This window comes from Microcaecilia unicolor, chromosome 9 (assembly GCF_901765095.1).
Source record: "Microcaecilia unicolor chromosome 9, aMicUni1.1, whole genome shotgun sequence".
NCBI classification, from domain to species: domain Eukaryota; kingdom Metazoa; phylum Chordata; class Amphibia; order Gymnophiona; family Siphonopidae; genus Microcaecilia; species Microcaecilia unicolor.
In genome coordinates, this window is record NC_044039.1 from 128613646 (window position 1) to 128636654 (window position 23009).

The 23009-nt window shown below is 42.2% G+C and overlaps 1 protein-coding gene across 1 annotated transcript in view; it reads right to left on the reverse strand.

Annotated features, from left to right (window-relative positions):
* Nucleotides 1-11408: 11408 nt before the first annotated feature.
* Nucleotides 11409-23009, reverse strand: part of LOC115477831 (cysteine-rich protein 2) — a 249759-nt gene continuing 238158 nt past the window's right edge. The window contains exons 7-8 of the mRNA XM_030214923.1: nt 14556-14613; nt 11409-11836 (exon numbers count right to left, since the gene is read on the reverse strand). Of these exons, the coding sequence (XP_030070783.1) occupies nt 11769-11836; nt 14556-14613 (126 nt within the window). The 3' untranslated portion in view covers nt 11409-11768. The remainder of the gene's footprint in view (nt 11837-14555; nt 14614-23009) is intronic.

The window sequence follows — 23009 nt, forward strand, 5'->3', positions numbered from 1 at the left end:
GAGAAATGCAATGTAATGTGAGACACTGCCTTACTTTCAAGATGTTCATGTTTCATGACATATGAATGCTCTAGCTGTTTTGTTCTTTATTTTCTCATTTGATAAGTACATAAGTACATAAGTACATAAGTAGTGCCATACTGGGAAAGACCAAAGGTCCATCTAGCCCAGCATCCTGTCACCGACAGTGGCCAATCCAGGTCAAGGGCACCTGGCACGCTCCCCAAACGTAAAAACATTCCAGACAAGTTATACCTAAAAATGCGGAATTTTTCCAAGTCCATTTAATAGCGGTCTATGGACTTGTCCTTTAGGAATCTATCTAACCCCTTTTTAAACTCCGTCAAGCTAACCGCCCGTACCACGTTCTCCGGCAACGAATTCCAGAGTCTAATTACACGTTGGGTGAAGAAAAATTTTCTCCGATTCGTTTTAAATTTACCACACTGTAGCTTCAACTCATGCCCTCTAGTCCTAGTATTTTTGGATAGCGTGAACAGTCGCTTCACATCCACCCGATCCATTCCACTCATTATTTTATACACTTCTATCATATCTCCCCTCAGCCGTCTCTTCTCCAAGCTGAAAAGCCCTAGCCTTCTCAGCCTCTCTTCATAGGAAAGTCGTCCCATCCCCACTATCATTTTCGTCGCCCTTCGCTGTACCTTTTCCAATTCTACTATATCTTTTTTGAGATACGGAGACCAGTACTGAACACAATACTCCAGGTGCGGTCGCACCATGGAGCGATACAACGGCATTATAACATCCGCACACCTGGACTCCATACCCTTCCTAATAACACCCAACATTCTATTCGCTTTCCTAGCCGCAGCAGCACACTGAGCAGAAGGTTTCAGCGTATCATCGACGACGACACCCAGATCCCTTTCTTGATCCGTAACTCCTAACGCGGAACCTTGCAAGACGTAGCTATAATTCGGGTTCCTCTTACCCACATGCATCACTTTGCACTTGTCAACATTGAACTTCATCTGCCACTTGCACGCCCATTCTCCCAGTCTCGCAAGGTCCTCCTGTAATCGTTCACATTCCTCCTGCGACTTGACGACCCTGAATAATTTTGTGTCATCGGCGAATTTAATTTGCATAGTTTTCAGATTATATATGTATTCTCATTTATCATTTGTTTTTAGTGTCATATTCTTTTATATTTTGTTTATATATTGTTTTTATTTGTAGACTCCTGATGTAGGCCCTTTGGCCGAAACACAACGTTGTGTCGAGTCAATATACTGATTAATAAAGTTTGGTTCATCTTCACTCTGGAACTCCCAGTTTTCTACCCACTGTTTTGTTACAAGCTGTTAGCTTACATAAACATCATTCCAAAGGTATCTTCTATTACTTTTTATCATTTATTTCTAAATATATATAACCCAGGTCTCGCTGCTACTAGCTCAGGTCCAAAATCCCAACCTGGGTTACAGGGATAATCCACTCTTTACCTCTCCAGTCATGGTGTCACAGGAGACCACACACCCCACTCAAGTCCCAATTCACCTGCAGTTGAGCTTGGGAGTGGGTCAATGGTCCAAAATAGAGATCGGGGGTGTTGGGAGCTTAAAAGAGACTTACTAGTGGCACTTGTGTCCTCCTCTCGTGCCTAAAAACCACTCCGCACCTTGGGAGTTTTATTTAATGCAAAATAACTTTACTGGAACTTCTGCAACCAGCAGGTAAGCTCTTCAGAACTGTATATACATTTTCCACCCAAGACTATTATTATAATCTTGGCCACTCCACTTCACTCTATGAGTATTCCAAAGCTGTACCTATTTACAGGCTTCTGTCCTTTACCCATACTGTTGTGCCAGCAATAAACCCAAGGCTACTTCTGTTACTCCTGATACCAATCAAACTCCCTCAGGCACAGACCCTGTAGGCTGTCCTTCCAGCGATGCTCCTCGCAGGGCTGCACCCCAGCCTTGAACAAGCTTCCCCTGTTCTGATTCCTGCTTCCAAGCTGGATTCCCCTTATCCACCTGAAGCTTTGTCTCCTTTGCAGTTGCCACTTATAGGGGCAGCAACTAGTCATTTACTCAGCCTGCAATTTAGTTCTTTCACTCCAGGATTCCCCAATACTCCAAAGGGTCCTGGTGGGAGTGTAGAGCAACCAAAGACCTCAAGTATCTCACTCCAATCCCTTTTATTATTTTCCAACTCCACCCCTGCCGTCACTCACCACAGGGAACCGCTTTATCTCTGTGACTTTTCTGCCAACCCCTCCCCTGGGCAGGGCTCCAACTTTCTCTCCAGCCCACTGGCAGGGGTCCTCCATTCCACCCCCCCTCCCCCCCCAGGACCTTAGAAAGAAATCTGTCACTACTGTCTTAGTAATACCCATATTTCTATTTCCATAAATCACTAGGGATTGAAAATCAGGGCTGAAAAGTGGGGATATGTGCACATAATACATTCACTGATTGGTAGGGATGGCCTAGTACTGTATGTAGAAGGACAACACCTTGACAGTTTTCCAACCCATTGCAGAGTACATCTGATGGTTTTGTGCTCCTGCAATAGCTCTCAAGTGCAGGCCGAAATGAGAACAGTGAAGAGCATAGCAACTGTAAAACATTCCCCACAGCTACAGGAAAATAACCTAACCAAATACTATTTTTGGCTTAGAGAAGTATATGGTTGCATATATACGGCCATGGAGATGCATTTTAGCATAGCTGGATTTGTTACAAACTAAAAAGGCCAAAAGTTGCCATGTTGTGGAAGCAATGAAGTTTCAGAGAAAGCTTATGCACGATCTTTATCAATAGTATGATAGGCAAGGAAATGGTGGTGGTGGTGGTGGTGGGGTTGACATAAAAGGAAGCTGCATATGTTGAACCCATGGATCTCAAAGAAATCTTCCCAGGACAGTTTTTACATAAAAGGTCCAGTAACGTATCACATTTCAACAGAATTATTTGCAAATGTATAAAATGGAAGAAAACTTTACAGAAGCGGATTTTAAAATATTTGATTAATCCTATATGTTCACTGCTTTAGGGTGGGCTGTGAAGCAATTTTGGTTAGTAGTCCTTTTGGATGGGTTTTCTTTAGTTTCTTTTGTTATTTTTCTTTAATCTTGGATCATATTTCCTAGTTTGTGAATGGAAAATGTTGTAATCATTTCTAGTATTTAATTTTTTTTCCCTTTTCCATTTTCTGATTTAATTTCAATCCCAATATTTTGGTGTTACTTGTATATTATATATGTAATGCTATAAATAATTAAAAAATAAAAAAATATATTTGATTAATGCACATGGCCTACATAAAACGAACCAGCAAGTTGAGTGCCAGTAGCCAGGATAGATCCTGAAGTGAAGGTGATGGTTTAATCCAACTTGAAACACTTTTGGGGGGGTGGGGGAGGAATTCTATAACAAAATCCCACATTGTAGGCACCCCAATGCAGCATGGGTAGTGCCTATGCAATAACGGGATCTGAGTGTGCCAATTCTATTATAGAATTCTAACACAGTGACAGACCTAAATTAGTATGTCTAAATGTAAGCATGACCACTTATGCCAGCTCAATGGCAGGCATAAATGCACACATCTAAGTGTGACATGCAACACACATAACTTATGGTACGTTATGTTACATGCAGAGTCCACATAAATATGTAGATTATAAAATATGCTAATTTATATAGGTACAGTACTTTAAGAATCTGGACGCAGATATTGACATCTGCTCTTAGGCAGGTTTAAGTGTTCATACCTGCACTATTTCTGACGCTTACCCTTACCTTTTATAAAGACAAGCGCCTAGGGGGTCTTTTAGAAAAAGTTGGTAAGCCCAACACAGGCTTACCAAATGCTAAATCGGGACTACCACCGGCCCAATGCAGCTGCAGACAGTAGTTACACCCTGAGCGTGTGCCATTTCAGAGGGAAAAAGAAAACGCCCGGAAATGGCTTGTGCTGTGCTAACCCGGCAGTAATCAGGCATCACTGTGCACTGCCCGGTTACCACTGGGTTACCACAGGAGCCCTTATCGCCACCTCAATGGGTGGTGGTAAGGGCTCCTCGCCGCATGGCTATGTGGTAAGATTTCTCTTACCGCATGGCCATGTTTGGGGGCTTTTTACCCGCTGCGGTAAAAAGTGCACTGGCATGGAAAAAAGTTAGTGCAGGGCCCTTTTTCTCACACCTTAGTAAGAACACCCCCAAGTTAGTTAAGGCAGAATAAAAAATTTCAGATAAACATAAACACAAGTAAGCACTTATTTGCCCTCACACTAGGACCTCTGTTATAAAATTATCCTTAATGGAGCTAATTTTATAAAGTCATTCCTGTGCATGTGGCTACATACACACAGAAATGAAAACTTATGAAAGTATATGCTATGACATGAGGGTGAGTACTTTCTTGGGGGGCCTTTTATTAAGCCGCGTAGGCGCCTACGCATGCCCAATGCGCACCAAATTGGAGTTACCACCCGGTTAACGCATGCCCTTGCAGTAATTTCAATTTTGGCGCGTGTCCGCTATGAGTGTACAAAAATATTTTGTATTTTTTGACCTGTGGCAGCTATGCGCGTCAAGTGGAATTTGACGCGTGTAGACCATTACCACCCAGTTACCACTTGAGACCTTACCGCTAGGTCAATGGCTTGTGGGAAGGTCTCATACCCAAAATGGACATGCGGCAATTTTCATTCTGCCACATGTCCATTGTCGGCAAAACATTTTAAAGGCATTTTTTGTAGGTGCGCTAAAAAATAATTCTGCGTGCGCCCAAAACACACATCTGCACTACTGCAGGCCATTTTTCAGTGCACCTTAGTAAAAGAACCCCTTGGTGCGCAAAGCCTGGGCAGAGCTAGCAGATTATGAAAAACCTGAAGCTATGCGTGTATGTGCATAAAGTATGTGCCTTCATTTATACCAGCTCTCAAGCAGGTGTAAGTGAATGTGTCTGCATTCAGGGCATATTATCTGCCACATACATTAATATCTTATAAAGAAAGGTAGACACCTACTTGTCTCTATAAAGTGGCACCCTGTTATAAAATTACCCTCCACATGTACCTCCAATACAAAGAGGCAATCTAAATCTTACTCTCCAAAGAATACTATAAAAAAGCAATTTTTGGTAACAAATAACAAAACTCCACCATTTTTCTCACAAAAGTTTTTATTGTCAATTAAAGTTATTACAGGGAAGCGTTTGTCGTTTAACCATAGAAACTTCTGTTTGAAGGTACAGAGAAAGTCGATGGTGTGTTCTATTTTAGCTTTATAGTTCTTTGTATAGAAAATTCACAAAAACTAGATACTTAGTAAGTTTAATCATGAAAGATATCCTTAAATTTACAAACTTTAAAAGCCATTTGCAAAATAATACTGTATAAGAGACCGTTAGATTGTTAACATACTTTTTCCCAAAGCAAAGTTGCTTTCTTCCCTTTATAAATAAAAACAAAAATATTAAAAACAAAACAATAACTCTTTGCATTCCAAAGCAGACGTGCGTAACAGAATGCCCTTGTGGGAAACAATTGCCAAAGTAGAAACCAAAATGCTGATTATCTAAATTACATATATTCTGGTTTGATGTCCTTGTTCAGTGTATTGATATTTGTTTTTATTTATTTTTTTTAATTCTTTGGGGAGGCATTGCTAATGAGTTGTTCTTTGGTGTGTCTTGCGTATGAGGTTATGTTTCTTTTTTAAAATGTCAAAGTAGTGTTGAATCTTAGGAAGACAATGAAAATATTCCTACCAAAATTTGGGGCCCTGTTTATTAATCCGCGTTTATAGGCGCATTAACATTTTTAATGCACATTAATCATGTATGCGTGTTAACCAAGTACACTACAATATCCCTACAGGCGCCTACACAGTTAGCGTGCACGCTAATTCTAGGCGTGTTAAAAAACACTAATGCACCTTAGTAAACGGGGCTCTTGGTCTTATAATTGTTCTTGTAGTGTTTCGGGTTATGGGACCTTTCATCATGACTGATCCCAGTACCAAAACAAGATTTTTACAGCCTTTCGATTACAAGGAAAAAGCATAACTAGACCCAAAGAGGGTAATTTTTAGGAGGTGTATAATTTAAGCAGTAATGTATGCACCTACTTGCAGATATTTTAGTCATTGATTCACATACAGGCAATTTATGGCCTCTTATAAAAATACTAACCAGTGGAATGATATGTGCATTCATTTCATGGTATATACTTTGCCTGCAGATCGTACCAAAAGCTTAGCCCGGGCACAGTTAAGCAAATACTTGGAGTTTCTTGCATAACAATAGACCTTCTCTTTGCTCTTGCTTGTTTCTTCATATAAGTAATAAGATATACTGAGGTATATTCCTAGAACTTTGAACACTAATATCAACATCCACTTGAAGGGTAATTATGAAATGCAAGTAAAATTGGTGGAAAACACTGAATCAGGGAAGGAGCAATGACTCGTAGTAAACTACACACCTTAAAACAGTGGTATTCACTCTGTTCTCAAAGTCCACCTGTGGGTCAGGATTTCAGGATATCTCTAGTGATTATGGCCGAGAGATATTTCAGAGAGGCGGTAGTAGGGTTGCAATATTCATTATGGCTAGCCTAAATACCAGACCTGTTGGTGGCCCTCGAAGATTGGGAGTGAATACCACCAGTGCCCTGAATCCACAGAGTGAAGCTTGGTGATATCTCTGGAGGAGACTAATGCACTGCCATGCCCAAAATCTGCACTTTATATAATAAAAAACAATAGTTAACGTTTTGTCATATGTTCTAAAAGAGGAAGGAATAGAGTCTGATTATTTGGTTTGGAATTTGACTTCAAATTGAAAAGGTGTATAATTAAATCCAAGCTCAAGGCATGTTACAAATTTGACTAGAGAAGGTATTTCCCTCTCCCTGAGAGCCAGCAATCAATAGGACCAATGTACTAACCTATGGAATTTTCTGTAAATCAGCTCCCCCCCCCCCCCCCCCCCCCCCCAATTTCTGTGAAAATTTGCTCTGGATGCAAATGAGCTCTATAAAACACTGTTACAAAAAAAAAAAAAAAACACTGATAAACAATGAGCAGCTATGCTCATTTCAGAAAGCTGCTTTTTACACGTGATGATATATTTCAAGGGGCTTGGTAGGGGTGTGGCTTGAGCGAGCCAAAATCCTACACATGTATTCCCTGCTTTACAATGGAAACACCAGCTCACATGCATGCCACAGATTTAAAAAATGTATTCTCTACCCAGGGCTTTCCATGAATGATTACAGGAGTAATTCTCCTTAATCCCCCATTTTTATTTCTGCCTCCAAAATGAAAAATAAAAATTGCAGCCTCACCATTTAATTGGCGGTACTTCTACACATAGGTGCCAGGCTCATACTGCTCATTTTTTCCACATATATATTTGTAAAATGGCTGTTCCTGATGTATGTCTAGAAATACATGGGCACACCTGCACATCCTTATAAAAGTATTTTACAGAAGACTCTACATTTAACGTACACAGTTCATATTTGCAAGGGGGGGGGCATACACAGGGGCGTAGCAAGGTTGGGACATACGTAGGGCTCCCACATATGGCTGGCCTAAGTACAAGCACCTAAATTTTAAACATATTGACAGCAAATTAGGTTACTATTCTATAACAGAACCTAAGCACCTAAGTTCCTTTATAGAACAGGCCCTTGCCAAATGTCCTCCGGGTGCCCAGATACAGAATTTGCCCCTTAAAGGCCTGATGTCATTAGCAGCTACACGCTAAAATTAGTGTCTACCCATATGTAAAGAAAGAATGCTTTATAAAATTACCCTCTTAGTGCAAGGTTTACTCCAGAGGCCTCAAGTTAACCAAAAGCCCTGTGCCCTGTGATCCTCCAGTAGTAAGACAATCTTTCCTAGAAAACTGTAGCGAGCTACTGTGAGTTGCACATCTTACAGAGATTGTCACTTTATCAAATACACCCCCTTTCAAGGGCTTGTAACAGCACAGTAGTCCAACAGTCATTTAGTAGCAGCCATGGCAGTCATAAGAGTTTGCCGTTCAGAACACCAGAATAAGTACAGTATGTGCATCTCACATGGTCATAACCAGCCACATAGGATAGTTCATAATGGAGGTAATTTTCTAAAAGTAGGCAGAGCGCCACAAAAGCTGTGTCACAGAAATGTAGGCAAATATTTTATAAAAACTCCACAAATACACACATAGGACCAGTCATGGACACACATATACTCCCAGAAGTATTGTTGATTTTATCAACAAGCCCACCCACATAATCTGTGTTTCCAGATCTGGAACACGATAGCAGGGAAGAAGGGAGCTTACCTCAGAAAGACAAACCATCTCAGTGAGGTGAGCAAATCACCACCATCAGGCACTCCACCAAGCCCCAGGTCTCAAAAGACAAATTAGTTGGGGGTTATTTGCCATTTTCAGCAGGTAAAAGTGCTGAGGCATAAGTGCATCAATATTATAAAATATGGAATTCACACATACTAGGAAGGGTCATTAGAATACATCCAGAACACACTTCCTTTCCGTACATGTGAATCTAAATTTTACAGAATACACATATATACAAGTGTACCCTTCATAAATCCCTGGTTGTATGTATTTTGCTGGTTACACATGTAAAGGTTTATAAAATTACCTCCAATATGTCTACTACTGGGACCACCACTGGGCCAGAGCATCTGTAGAAACAAATCTCAATCAGATAGTGTTCCTGTTCTATTAAAACTACTAACTGCTCTCCTTTTCAGCTTCTGTATCCAGGAAATAAATGTGCATTAATGTGGAAATTAACTGAACAGGAAACTAGGGGTTTTTATATTCCTCAGTTACAGTAAGTGAAAGTAATACTTCTTCATATGGGTTCTATCCCGGCACCATTTTTATAATGAACACTGAACGACTTGAGAGGTACATCCTAAAAATTACATAAAATACACAGTGTCCACCCAAAATTCCAATCTGAATTGTCCCCATCACCCTACAGTAGGTAGGCCACAGAAGTTACAGGTCACCAAACAAGTTACAGGTGACATGTTTTTCAACCTAATGCCATTGACACGGACTTTTGAGAATCAATGCTCTTCAGGTTCAGATAAAACGATATGAAGAAACAGTAATTATAAACCCTAGAAGATTCACCTTTGGAAAGTCTGTTATGCCTTGCTTCTTAGAACACTTGAAGAGTGTTCATTCAAGATAACTCTCCCACATCCTACACTAAATCCAAACTGGAAGGCAGGTTTAAAGGCAACCACTAGCCAGTATGCATTTTCTGAAAGAGAGAAATAGCTTCTAGAATTTGGGTCCCGAGAAGGGAACATTTCAGGACCGCCAGAGAACATGATGCAAAGTTATTTCTTCAAAGGTTAAACGTAGTTACATATTCAACAAAAGCAATCATGGAATGTCATGAGAACCTGCTTCAGTATCTGGCATGGAAGCCAATGGCTAATAGTGCTGCCTCCAAGACAAGGTTACATGCTACACTAGTTAAGAATTAAGCCACTCTCTCTTCTGGTATTGATCAGAACATGATTTAGTTAAAACTTCAGTACTTAAGACTTGCGATTACAACGCAGCAGGCCAAGGTGCTCATTTTCAAAGCACATACACATCTTAAAACGCCTATATAAAGGTCCATCTGCTAAAAACATCCAAATCCTGATTTTGGAAAGCCAGAATTTGGATATTTCACACTACAGTTCATCCAAATAGCAAGGAGGCGTGTTTTCGGTGAGACTAGGGAGGGCCCAAAAGTCAGATGTCCAACAGGGATTTTCGAATGGGAAGAAATGTCCATGTCTAAAATGGACATTTTTATTTAGACCTGTTTCAGTCACGTCCAAGTTACAAACTCTAACTGAGCAGCTGACCACTGGAGAGATTAAGGCATGACCCTTCCCTTAATCCCTCTCTCCTGAAAGTGAAACTGGAAAGGAAAACCAGGCTCTGTGTCAGCTATGGGTAAAGCAGTAAGCAGGTCAGAGGAATAGCCTAGTGGTTAGTGCAGTGAACTGTGAACCACTTCATTTTTTGAAATAATTCTGAGCCTTCCAGAAACAGAAAAATATTTACTGTACCTAAATATAAGACACCTGCAAGCCTGAAGTCTATTGAAATGGCATACATTCAGGTACAGTAGGTATTTTTCAGGTCCTGGAGGGATCACATTTACAAAAAAGGTACAGTTGGATTTGAACCTGTGCCCCTTGGTTTATAGTCCACTGCCCTAACCACTAGGCTACTCCTCTTTTCTGCAGAGACATCTGTGTGGCTATATTTTTGAAAATGAAGCCAGACACATGTTCCTGCCCCTGTTTATTTTTGTTGTTGTTCAAAAGTTGGAGGTTTCACTTGGGAAAAATGGCTATTCATTTTGTATGTTTTCAGTGCAAAAACATCCATTTCACAGCCATAATCGAACAGGAAATCTAGACGTTTTTCCTGTTGGATTCTGGCTGTGAGATGGCTGGCTTTTTTGGACGTTTTGAGCAGGACGGTTTTTTGGATTTAGCCATTTTTTTGAAAATGCCCCTGCAAATATACTAAAGGATTTTTCCTATTAAGTAACTATGGGGAAAAGCTTTATTACATCTGATCCAGTACAGCAAAAATAGAGTTTCCATTATCCAACACACCTGACTAAACTTTCTATTGTTAATTTTGTAATTATTTATTTGCTTTTTGGAAGATCAAAGGATTTACCTGTCCTGGAAGCTGATGCTCTTTTTGACTGCTCACTAGGGGGCCGTTTGCTAAAGGGTGGTAGGACTACTGTGCAGCAAAACAGCACCACCGTGGGCCACGCTGACGCATCCTGTGGTATTGCTGTGATCAGTGCACGCCAATCCCCATGCTAGAAATTAGAAATGATCATTGACACAAATTACAATTCCAGCATTTTTCTGCCGTGCTAGAAAGTGGATGGAGCACAGGGAAAATCCAAGCACTAATTACAGCACTGGCCACTTTCTAGCACAGCTTGGTAAAAGGAACCATAGGTGTTGAAACCTGTCTCAATTGTTCCCTCCCAGAGGAATCAGAAAAGGCGTCACCATATCAACTCATTGCTGGCGATCTTCTGAATAGATCTTGCCAGTTGTGATACAGCTAATGTCTCAGTGTGTTCCTCCCTATTCCTTTTCATCCAGTGAAAAGCTATGTTACATTTGGCTTATCTGAGTAGTTTTTGTTGTTGTTGTTTAAATAGATACCCCAGTGGCAATGTGAATCCCAATGAGGATTTCCAGCAAAACAATGCTTTTTTATATATTGGTGTGGTTTGGGAATGGGGTGTTTTTTTAATGCTTCAAAGGGCTTATTTAAGAGAAAAAAAATCCCTTATAAATGATTCAGGTCAAAATAAAAACATGGCAAAGAATTAAAATGTCATGCTCTAATGGAAAGGAGACTTCTTTGAACACAAATATAAGCTTTGTGGTTTCAATAAAAACATAGCTAGTAATACAGATAATTACCCTGCTTTACATCAAATACATATCAGTATACAGCTCATAGAGAAATCTAGTCCAGACAGAATATAGGACAACTTGTCGTTTTCACCTTTTCTGGTTGCTATACAACTTACTTTGACACTAAGAATACCAACTTTATTTTTCTCGTCAAGACAAAGCAAAGTTACCTACACTGGGTTTCTACAGACAGGAGTTTAGTGTGAGGGTCTGGATACAGATAGTGTTAAGAGGTGAAAGAGGTGGCCTTTCCATTTAAGTGAAATGAGTCACCAGCAGCTTCTTAAGGCTGGGCCTTGGTTTCAGGCTCTTTATCATAGATGTAACTTCCAACTGCTCCAGTGTTCACACCTGTAGTGATCAAAACAAAAGGTTTTCTAAGGTTACTACACTGGATTCCATCCACACTAACTGTTAACGTGCAGGGCCAGTGCAGGGCCTAGGCAAGCCCCCTCACCCCCACCCTGGACTAAAAAAAATTAAATCCCTAGTGTCATGTCAAGTAGCACCCCCAAACCCTTCCCCCAGGCAACCCCACAGTACCTTAAAATGGGAGAAAGGAGCAATGACCACTTGCTCCTGCCTCTGGCACTACCTTCTTGAAAACTGGAAGTGCCCTGTCCTGCATAGTGCATCCTGGGATGCACCAGGTGGGGGTCAGTCTACCATATAAGGTTTTCAGGATATCCACAATGAATACGCATGAGATGGATTTGCATACAATGGAGACAATGCATGAAAATTTATCACAAGCATATTCACTCTGTATATCTTAAAACCCAGACTCCCTTGGTGTGTCCCAAGGAATGGGCTGAGAACCTCTGCTCTACGTGAAGGGGAATGCAATAAAATGCCACCTGCTCAAGCTAGAAGGAGAGATAAGTTTTCAAAGGGAAATAAGTCCCAATATATAACTGTCCTGTAGAAATAAAGTACATTTTATCTGCACATTTTATTGCTACGTTTATTTACACAACTAGTTTCTCTTCGAAAAAGAACTAAAAGGCACACAGGTAGATAAGTAGATGCATATATTACACCTAGCCAGCCTACTGAAAACTGCTGTCAGAATGACCATTTATTAGATTTTTACTTTACCAATAAATGTAGATTTATGTACATATCCAGTGGGAAGTAACATGAGAATCTTGTGACAAATCCCACAGCATCTAAATTGCTTTAGATCAGGCTTGTCCAACTTTTTTCTATCAGGGACCACATTTTATATTTTGTAACATTCAGAGGGCCAAAACACGCACCATCATATTTTACCGCATATTTTGTCAAATAGTGGCAACATATGATGGTGTGTTGCCCCCCTCTTGAGCCTTCAACCAGTCTCTCGCTCTCTCTCTCATATACCCCCTCCCCTGGTCTACCCCAGGGTCTCTCACTCTCATGTACCCCCCCCCCCCATCTTCATCCAGTCTATTTTCCTTCATCTGGTTTCAGCTGCAGAAGAAACAGTGGGATTCCTGCTTCCCCACCTTGACAGAAGTTCAGGTTGCTCTCACAGTTTCAAGTCTCGCGAGACTAGAAATCGCATTACGAATCTGAATTTCCAGCATTGCATGGCTCAAGCTTAAAGAGAGCCAAGTCATAGTGGGGAAGCAGAAATCCTGCTATAAGCGTCAAAATAATTGCCAAGCTTCCGAGGGCCAGAAAAAAGCACTTGATGGATGAGATTCTAACCCATGGACCGTAGGTTGGACAAGCCTGCTTTACATGGATCCATCTGGGGCTTTTTCCCTGCAGTTGACTGAGACAAGTGCATAGATTTAGATAAATAATTCCTTCAGAAGTCAGTAATGTGTGTGTGTGTGTGTGTATATATATCAGAAAAATTTAGTGCCCATGTTATAAAATAATTAGAAGAGAAGCGAAGGAGCCGAAAATCCAGGACCAGGCAACAAATTGAATTTCATTACCAACAAATCAAAAAGAAAAATTAAAAATACTAAAAAAAAGACCCAACACGGACATTTTTTACCTTACATGCCTGAATCTAGAGTCATATTTACAACCAATTCATAAAACTCCCTGTAACATAAAAATATACAGAAGTTTCATATTCACTTTGGCCCTCATTTTACAAAACTTGTTCGTGTTTCAGATGTGTATAAATCAGCTCTGAACAAAATTATGCAATATAAACATTTAAGTCCCCTTTTTATAAAGCCGAGATATGCACTTCTCAAACTCAAGTGTGTGCGAATGGCAAGGGGGTGTGGTCTGGGCATGTTTTGTGTGGGACAAGAGAATAGCGAGTTCATAGATGTTTAGACCCCATTGCAGAAGGGAACTAGATGTCTACATCCTAAAAGATCGACATTGGGAATTAAACTTGTTACCAAGCACAAAATAGCGCTGACTGACCCCCTAGTTGTAGTTTTATGGTACTACCACTAGAGGTCAATCTACTAAATAAGGAAACTATCCTAGGTGCCAACTGATGCCATTTTGCACCCAGATCCAAATAGGGCAGTAATGACTGGTGATCGCTCCTGCCCCAGTCTCTAGACACCAGGGAAACCCCCTGTAGATACTGGGGAGGGTCTTGGAGGGGTGGAGCACGTTGACAGGAGTCTGGGGGACTGCACTGCGAGAAAGGGAGTTCTGCAGTTCTTCTCTGTCCCCTTTGGTCACTCTTTTTTTTTTTTTTTTTAAACACTAGCCCCTCTAAGATGTCCCCAGGAGCTCTGAGATGCATATTAGCTGCATGATACATCCAGGGAGCAGAATAACAGTTTGCAAGTTGCATTATTTATATACTGTGGGAGTTACTAACCTTCGATAGTGAGTTACTGCAGATTAATGACTCCACGATAAATTAAGCTGAAGTAAAATACAATATTTTACTTCAGCTAATAACAACACCCTTTTAATTTCTACCTCTGAACGAAATCCAAATGTTCTGAACCAGCAAAAATGAAGATTTCAAGTTGATTTTTAAATAGCTTGTATTTTAAAAACCAGTTCACAATACTGTTGCTAGAATGTTCTGAACAATAAGCAAAAGCTATATTAAATTTCATTTTCCCTTAAATTAAGCAGCAGTACAATGACATACCCTTTGGTCCAAACAGGATTCCATAACAAGGCTTATGGCAGTAGGGCTCTCCATCATGCTAGAACACAAAAAGGAGAAAAACCATATCAATACATTCACCAAATAAAACTTTTAAAAGAAAGAAATTCAACTACAACTCTGCAAAGTGGCATAGCTAGGACTGAATGGCCCCTGGGCAGAAAAATTGAGACAGGCCCTCTATAACACAATTGCTTCCTAAGTGATGGGGACGGGAGGAGGGGGGAGGATGCATACGTCCCAAAGCTGGCATATTACTGTTAATAAATTAAGAAAAAACATTTTTTCTACCTTTGTTATCTGAGCAACGCTTTGGTCCTAGTGTCTCTCTTCTACTTTTTTCTTAACTCTCTCAAGGGCTCTCTTTATGTCCATCTTTCCTGTATTCCCCTATCCTTCCTGTACAGCATCTCCCCTCTGTGTCCCTGTCCCTATAGGATAGGGACACGCATTGGGGGTACTCCTCCTCTATAATCGAATTGGGTGCAGTGTCTGGTTTTGGTTTGGTGTTATATACTAGGTTACCAGAGAAGAAGGGGTTTTTTTTTCGGTTTTGAACAAAATGGAGGCATACCTGAAGAAAGAGCTGATGGGATGGAAAGACAGTGGTCCAGGATGAAAGGAGCTATTAAAATGGTTACAGACATTTACATAAGGAGAGTAAATAAAAGCAAGAACAAAAGGAAACTGATATGGTTCTCCAAACAAGTGGCTAAGAAAATAAAGGCAAAAGAGGTGGAATTCATAAAACACAGGAGAAGAACAGAGAAAAGTATACTGGGAGAAAGTGAAAGAAGCCAAGAGGGAGATACGTCTAGCAAAAGCAGAAGTGGAAGAACAAATGGCTAGAAATGCAAGTAAGGGAGACAAAATTTTTTTCAGGTATATTAGTGAAAGAAGGAAGGCTAGAAATGGAATTGTGAGATTGAAACATGCTAGGACGTCTATGTGGAGATCGATGAACAAAAAGCAAATGTGCTAAACAAGTACTTTTCTTCTGTGTTCACGGAAGAAAATCCTGGAGAAGGACCATGATCAGCTGGTAAAGGTACATACAAGAATGGAGTAGATATCACACTGTTCACAGAAGAAAGTGTTTATGAACAACTTGAGGTTATCAATAGAAATCAAACAAAATAAAACATGGAAAAGAAAATAAGATGATACCTTTTTTATTGGACATAACTTAAAACATTTCTTGATTAGCTTTCGAAGGTTGCCCTTCTTTGTCAGATCGGAAATAAGCAAATGTGCTAGCTGACAGTATATATAAGTGAAAACATTCAAGCATTACTATGACAGTCTGACAGGGTGGGAGGATGGGGGTGGGTAGGAGGTATGCATGGGGACATCAAAGCATATCATTGATATTCTAACAGGATGGGTGTGGATAGGTGAGGGGTGGGGTGATCAACAGAGACATACAGCTTTATGGTTTATAATGGGCTAGGAACCCCAGATCCTTGTTAAGTCCTTTCTGTTGGGTGAACAACTTGAAAAACTGAAGGTGGACAAAGCCATGGGACCGCATGGGATCCACCCCAGGATATTGAGGGAGCTTAGACATATTCTGGTGGGTCTTCTTAAAGATTTGTTTAATAAGTCCTTAGAGATGGGAGAAGTTCCGTGAGATTGGAGAACAGCAGATGTGATCCCTCTTTACAAAAGTGATGACAGAGAAGAAGTTGGCAACTACAGGCCAGTAAGCCTCACTTCGGTTATTGGAAAAGTAACGGAAGTGTTGCTGAAGGAAAGGCTAGTGAATTTGCTGGAATCCAATGACTTACAAGATCCGAGGCAACATGGTTTTACCAAAGATAAATCATGCCAAATGAATTTGATTGAATTCTTTGACTGGGCGACCAGAGAACTAGATCAAGGACTTGCACTAGAAGTAATCTACTTGGATTTCAGCAAACCCTTTGACACAGTTCCTCATAGAAGTCTCTTGGACAAACTTGAAAGGCTGTAGTTAGGACTAAAAATGGTGAATTGGATGGATTAGAAACTGGTTGATGGACAGATGTCAGAGGGTGGTGGTCAATGGAATTCACTCAGAGGAAGGAAAGTGAGTAGCAAAGTGCCTCAGGGATCGGTGCTGAGTCTGATTCTGTTCCAATATATTTGTGAGTGACAATGCCGAAGGATTAAAAGGTAAGGTACAAAATAAGTACCTGAATATATGTAAACCGCTTTGAATGTAGTTGCAAAAACCTCAGAAAGGCGGTATATCAAGTCCCATTTCCCTTTTTGTGGATGACACCAAGATTTGTAACAGAGTGGACACAGACAGAGAGCAGAGGAGTAGCCTAATGGTTAGTGCAGTGGATTTTGATCCTGGCAACCTGGGTTCGATTCCCACTGCAGCTCCTTGTGATCTTGAGCAAGACACTTAACCCTCCATTGCCCCAGGTACAAAAGTTAGATTGTGAGCCCTCTAGGAGCAGAGAAAGTACCTGAATATAATTTGTACAGCGCTGCATACATCTAGTAGTGCTACAGAAATTAGTAATAGTAGGGTAAGTAGGGAGATGGACCTTGGGGTGAGAGGCTGATATGCACAGACAGGGAGAGGGACCTTGGGTGATGGTGTCCGAGGACCTCAAAGTGAAAAACAGTGCAACAAAGCAGTGGTTGTAGCCAGAAGGATGCTAGGCTGCATCGAGAGAGGAGTAACCAGCAGAAGAAAGGAGGTGTTGATGCCCCTGTACAAGTCGCTGGTGAGGCCCCACCTGGAGTGCTGTGTTCAGTTTTGGAGGCCGTATCTGGCTAAGGATGTAAAACGACTAGAAGCGGTCCAGAGGAAGGCAACAAAAATGATATGGGGCTTGTGCCAAAAGACATTTGAGAAGAGACGGGAAGACCGAAATATGTAGAGCCTAGAGGAAAGAAGGGACAGGGGAGATTTGTTTCTATATTAATACCTTTCAAGTATTTAAACATCTGTATCATATCTCTTCCAGAGAAGGGAAAATGATAAAACTAGAGGACATGAGCTGAGGTTGCAGGGTGGTAGACTTAGGAGTACTGTCAGGAAATTCTTTTTCATAGAGAGGGTGGTCGATTCCTGGAATGCCCTCCCAAGGGAGGTGGTTGAAACAAAAACAGTGATGAAATTCAAACAAGCGTGAGATGAAAACAGAGGAACTCTATTTAGAAAATAGATGTTAGAAAACAAAATAAATAGAAAAAAAACCTTTAAATGGCTGCAGGGGGTGGATGTGTTGAGTGACACTTAGATGGCGACTCCGGTTGTGATGAACTACAGCGGATACTACTACTACTACTACTTAGCATTTCTATAGCGCTGCCAGGGTTACACAGTGCTGTACAAGTTTAACATGGGGAAGGACAGTCCCTGCTCAGGAGTGCTTACAATCTAAAGGTTACAAACTATGTAGTCAGTGTAGGTAGCTTACAATCTAAAGGTTATACACTAAGTAGCTTACAATCTAGAGGTTACAAACTATGTAGTCAGTGTAGGTAACATGAATGGGGAAGGTGGTTAGGCGCCAAAGGCAAGGGAGAAGAGATGGGCTTTGAGTAAGGACTTGAAGATGGGCAGGGAGGGCGCATGGCGTATGGGCTCGGGAAGTCTGTTCCAGGCATAAGGTGATGCGAGGCAGACGGGGCGGAGTCTGGAGTTAGCGGTGGTAGAGAAGGGTACAGATAGGAGTGATTTGTCCTGAGAGCGGAGGTTACGAGTGGGAACATACGGGGAGAGGAGGGCAGAGAGGTAGTGGGGGGCTGCAGATTGAGTGCACTTGAAGGTCAATAGGAGAAGCTTGAACTGTATACGGTAGCGGATTGGGAGCCAGTGAAGCGACTTGAGGAGAGGGGTGATATGAGAGTATCGGTTCACGCGGTAGATAAGACGTGCGGCGGAATTTTGGACAGATTGAAGGGGGGATAGATGGCTGAGCGGGAGGTCAGGCAGACTTGTATAGTCTATGTCTCATAGTAACATATATAGTATATGGCAATCTGGTTTAGGATGGGCTGGAAAGGGCTTAGACAGCAACTTTAGTGGCTGGAATATGAGGACAGTGCTGGACAGACTTTTACAGTCTGTGTTCCGCCAAAGAGAAGACGAATAGGCTGGAGTGGGCTTCGATGGCAATTCCAGCAGTTGGAACATAAGGATAAGGCCGGGTGGACTTCTATAGTCTATGTCCCAGAAATGCCAAAGAAAGATCATAAGCAAGTATACCGTATTTTTCAGACTATAAGACGCACTTTTTCCCCCCAAATTTGGGAGGAAAATGGGGGGTGCGTCTTATAGTCTGAAGGTAGAGATTTGGCTGGCCGGCTGGCTGGCAGGCCGGCTGGCAGGCCGCCCGCCCGCCCTCCCTCCGAGTTCGGGATCGCCCTCCCCCCGGCCCGGTCACCACTTCTCCCTACTCACGCGATCTTCCCTGGTGGTCTAGTGACGTCGGGGCAGGAAAGAGCCCCCTCTGCATCCTCCTGTATGCAGCCTGATGGTCTCGGCGAGATTCAAAATGGCCGCCGAGACGTCAATTCTCGGCGGCCATTTTTAATCTCGCCGAGACCGTCAGGCAGCAATGCATACAGGAGGATGGAGAGCAGCACGCTGGGCAGGAAAGAGGGGGCTCTTTCCTTCCCTGACGTCACTAGACCACCAAGGAAGATCGCGTGAGTAGGGAGAAGTGGTGACAGGGCCGGGGGGGAGGGACAGCCAGCCGGCCAGCCAAATCTCTACCTTCGGAGGTAACCCTGAGGGCGATCCCGAACTTGGAGGGAGGGATTCGGACAAGACGCACCGGAGCACCTAGGTTTTAGAGGAGGGAAAAAGCAAATTTTTTTTTTCCTATTTCCCTCCTCTAAAACCTAGGTGCGTCTTATGGTCCGGTGCGTCTTATAGTCCGAAAAATACGGTATATCATGTTCATTGTCGATTTAATCATGAATTGATAATGAATGTGACTATTGGGCAGACTGGATGGACCGTTCAGAGTTTTATCTGCTGTCACTTACTATGTCACTATTAATTCTCTCTAGTTCTGGGCTGATGTGCAGACCTCAGATCTAACACAGGCACGAGCATCAGATGTCATCTGACCTACTGGCGCGTGCATGTGGCAACCTCTTAGCGCACAGTGCCAGTGAATCAGAGACAAATCTTACATGTGCACACCAGAGTGTTTCAAGTTCCAACTTCCGTTTCTTCCTTGCCTGCAGTGCTGTGGCTCGAACCCAGAGAGAGACTGAAAGAGCCAACCGAAATTGTTTTTTTTTAATGTACCATTAAATTCTTGCAGGACTGGGTGGAGACAAGTTAAATTCTTGCGGGGATGGGTAAGATTCCAGTGGGGAAGGGTGAGGATGGGTAAGATTTCTGTCCCCATGCAACTCTCTATAGTAGACCAGACAGCAGCAAGTCCCATGGCTAATACTGATGAAAAGACAAGTAACCCTCCAGAAACTACTTGTTGCTGCTTTAGATTCCCTGTGGAAGACTGCCACTTCTATGAAGCATGCTGTTCTGCATGAAATCTCCAGACTGCTGGCCTGAGTAAAATCTCATGAGCAGAAACTGAAGGAGAGTGACTTAGATTTGGAACAAATGGAAGGAAAATGTAATTTAGATAAGGATGTACATTTACTGGGAGAAAAGATTCTTGGTTTTGTAGGAACTACAGCAGCAGTGTCTTCTTAGAGAAAGGCACAGGACCTGAACCAAAGAAAATGGAGCTGAGAAGCCAAGGATTCTGGGATGCTACAGACAGACTCAGCTGTAATAAAAAGACATAACAAATAGACTTTGTTTCAGCTTGCTAATGAAGAAATGCACATCTCTGTAGGAAGTGGCTGAGTGACCCTGGAATAAGAGTATGCGGGCCAAAAACTTTCATTTTGTTTAGTTTCCCATGTTGCTTATGGAAGTTTTCATTTTATTTGTGCTTTTTAAACTTTTTTTGTTTGTTTTGGGGGAAATGTGATCAATAAGAAACACTATTTGAGTAAAAGGGTACACAATCAAACATCAAGACATACCATAGATGACAGAAAAAAAAAACCAAAATTTTACTTTTCCCTGTCATTTCATGTTAAAAATTATATTAAACATCATGAGAAAAGCCGTTAACATTTCCCATGTCATTTTTAAATGAATGCTCATCCATACCCTGGAAGGCACCTCAAATTGGAAGAGATTGGTCCAGCCCGATTATAAACAACCCTTCCCCCTTATCTATTGACTGATGCCATACAAATAAATTGGTCACAACAAGGACAAATTCTGATTTGCCAGTGTGTGACAGGGAACTCTGCTAAAGCCAATCACTTTGGCAAATGTTACAATCCCTTCCTTTACATACTGAGCTAAAAAGTAGGCAACGAAAACCTAATCAAAGCGTGCCAAGGCATAGAAAAAAGGAGCTGTCTCAAACTATTTCCTAAATGCATGCCATATGACTGTTAGGTCTCATACAGAAGGAACCACTGGATCTATGCCTCAAGCAATTCTCCAGAGACACAGATGGGAACACAAGACAGATTTAATTCACATTGAAAAGAACAGTTAGAGAGCTCTTGCTTGCTGAGAATCATTGAGAGGGAACCTGAGAGGAGTAGCCTAATGGTTAGTGCAGTGGCTGAGAACCAGGGGACCCTGGCTCAAATCCCATTGCCGCTTCTTTTGATCTTGGGCAAGTCACTAAGGGGCCCTTTTACTAAGCAGTGGTAAGTCCACCCTACGTTTACTGCACACCAAACTGGAGCTACAGTGCCGTGTGCTACCCGTTTATGGCCATGTTAGCATAGGAGCCCTTACCGCCACCTCAGTGGGTGGCAGTAAGAGCTTCTCCCTGCATGGCACAGTAAGAGCAATCTTACCGCATTGCCATGTCTTTTTTCGGCCTTCTTACACACTGCAGTTTAGCAAAAGGGCCTCTTAAAAGAGTAGTTACTTACCTGTAACAGGTGTTCTCCGAAGACAGCAGGCTGCATATTCTCACAAGTGGGTGACGCCACGTCGGCCCCGGAGGATTTTAAAGCAAAATCTCAAAATCTCTTTACGGCGTTCCGTCGCGCGAGCGATCGTACTGCGCATGTGCGCACACCTCTTCCCGCTCGCTGTGCGGACACGCCCCTCAGTTATATCCAAAAGATAGAGGAGACAACTCCAAAAGGGGAGGTGGGAGGGTTTGTGAGAATATGCAGCCTGCTGTCTTCGGAGAACACCTGTTACAGGTAAGTAACTACTCTTTCTCCAAAGACAAGCAGGCTGATATTCTCACAAGTGGGGTATCCCTAGCTTCCAGGCTTACACAACAAACAGTGGTCAATTGAGTCTCGCAACGGCGAGGCCAGAATAAAAATTGACCTGAAAAGAAGAAACATCTAAATGAGTGTAGCCTGGAACAGAACAAACATGGGCTTAGGAGGGTTGGAGTTGGATTCTAAACCCCAAAGAAGTTCTGCAGCCCCGACTGCCCAAAACCGACTGACGCGTCGGCTATCTTGCTGAAGGCAGTAGTAAGATGTGAATGCGTGGACTAATGACCACGCCGCAGCTTTGCAGATTTCTTCAATAGTGACTGATCTTAGATTAGCCACCGACTCAGCCATGGCTCTAATTTTGTGAGCCGTGACATGGCTCTCTAGAGTCAGTCCAGCTTGGACAAAAATGAAGGAGATGCAATCTGCTAGCTAAGAAGAAATGATGCGGTTTCCGACAGCAACTGGCATTAAAGAAATAAACAACTGGGCGGACCGTCCGAAGGAGCTCGTCTGCTCCATGCAAAAAGTGCGCAGCTTGCTTTCGCCAGGGCTTGCAAGATGAGGGAGAAAGAATGTTGGCAAGAGAATTGACTGGATCAGCTGGTACTCTGACAGCAGCGCCAGTAAGAACTTTGTCTGCATGCGGAGAACTACTCTGTAAAGATGAGGAGTAAGGTAAGGCGCTTGAGCTACTAGAGTCTGAAGCTCACCGACCTTACGAGTTGTAGGAACAGCCACTAAGAAAAAACGACCTTCCAGGTCCAATACTTCAGATGACAGGAATCCAGTGGCCCGAATTGAGCTTGCAGCAGCTGGATGAAAACGACATTGAGACCCCAAGATACTGAATAAGGAGTGATAAGGGCTCTGACCGAAGCATAAGAGCCAACTGTGAAAATTATTGTGCTAAGCTCAACAAAAATAATCCCCCCTAGACACATAGAAGGAATTTTCTCAACACTGGGGGAGAAATAAACCTCTCATGAAGTGGACAGCTAAAGGCTGACCTTTTACACGTTGATGATAAGCTCTCATTGCACGAAGATGAATACTGACAGAGTTGGTCTTGAGACCAGACTCAGACAGGTGTAGAAAGAACTCAAGCAAGGTCTGTATAAGACAAGAGGCAGGATCTAGGGCCTTGCTGTCACACCAGACGGCAAACCTCTTCCATGAAAAGAATAACATCTCTTT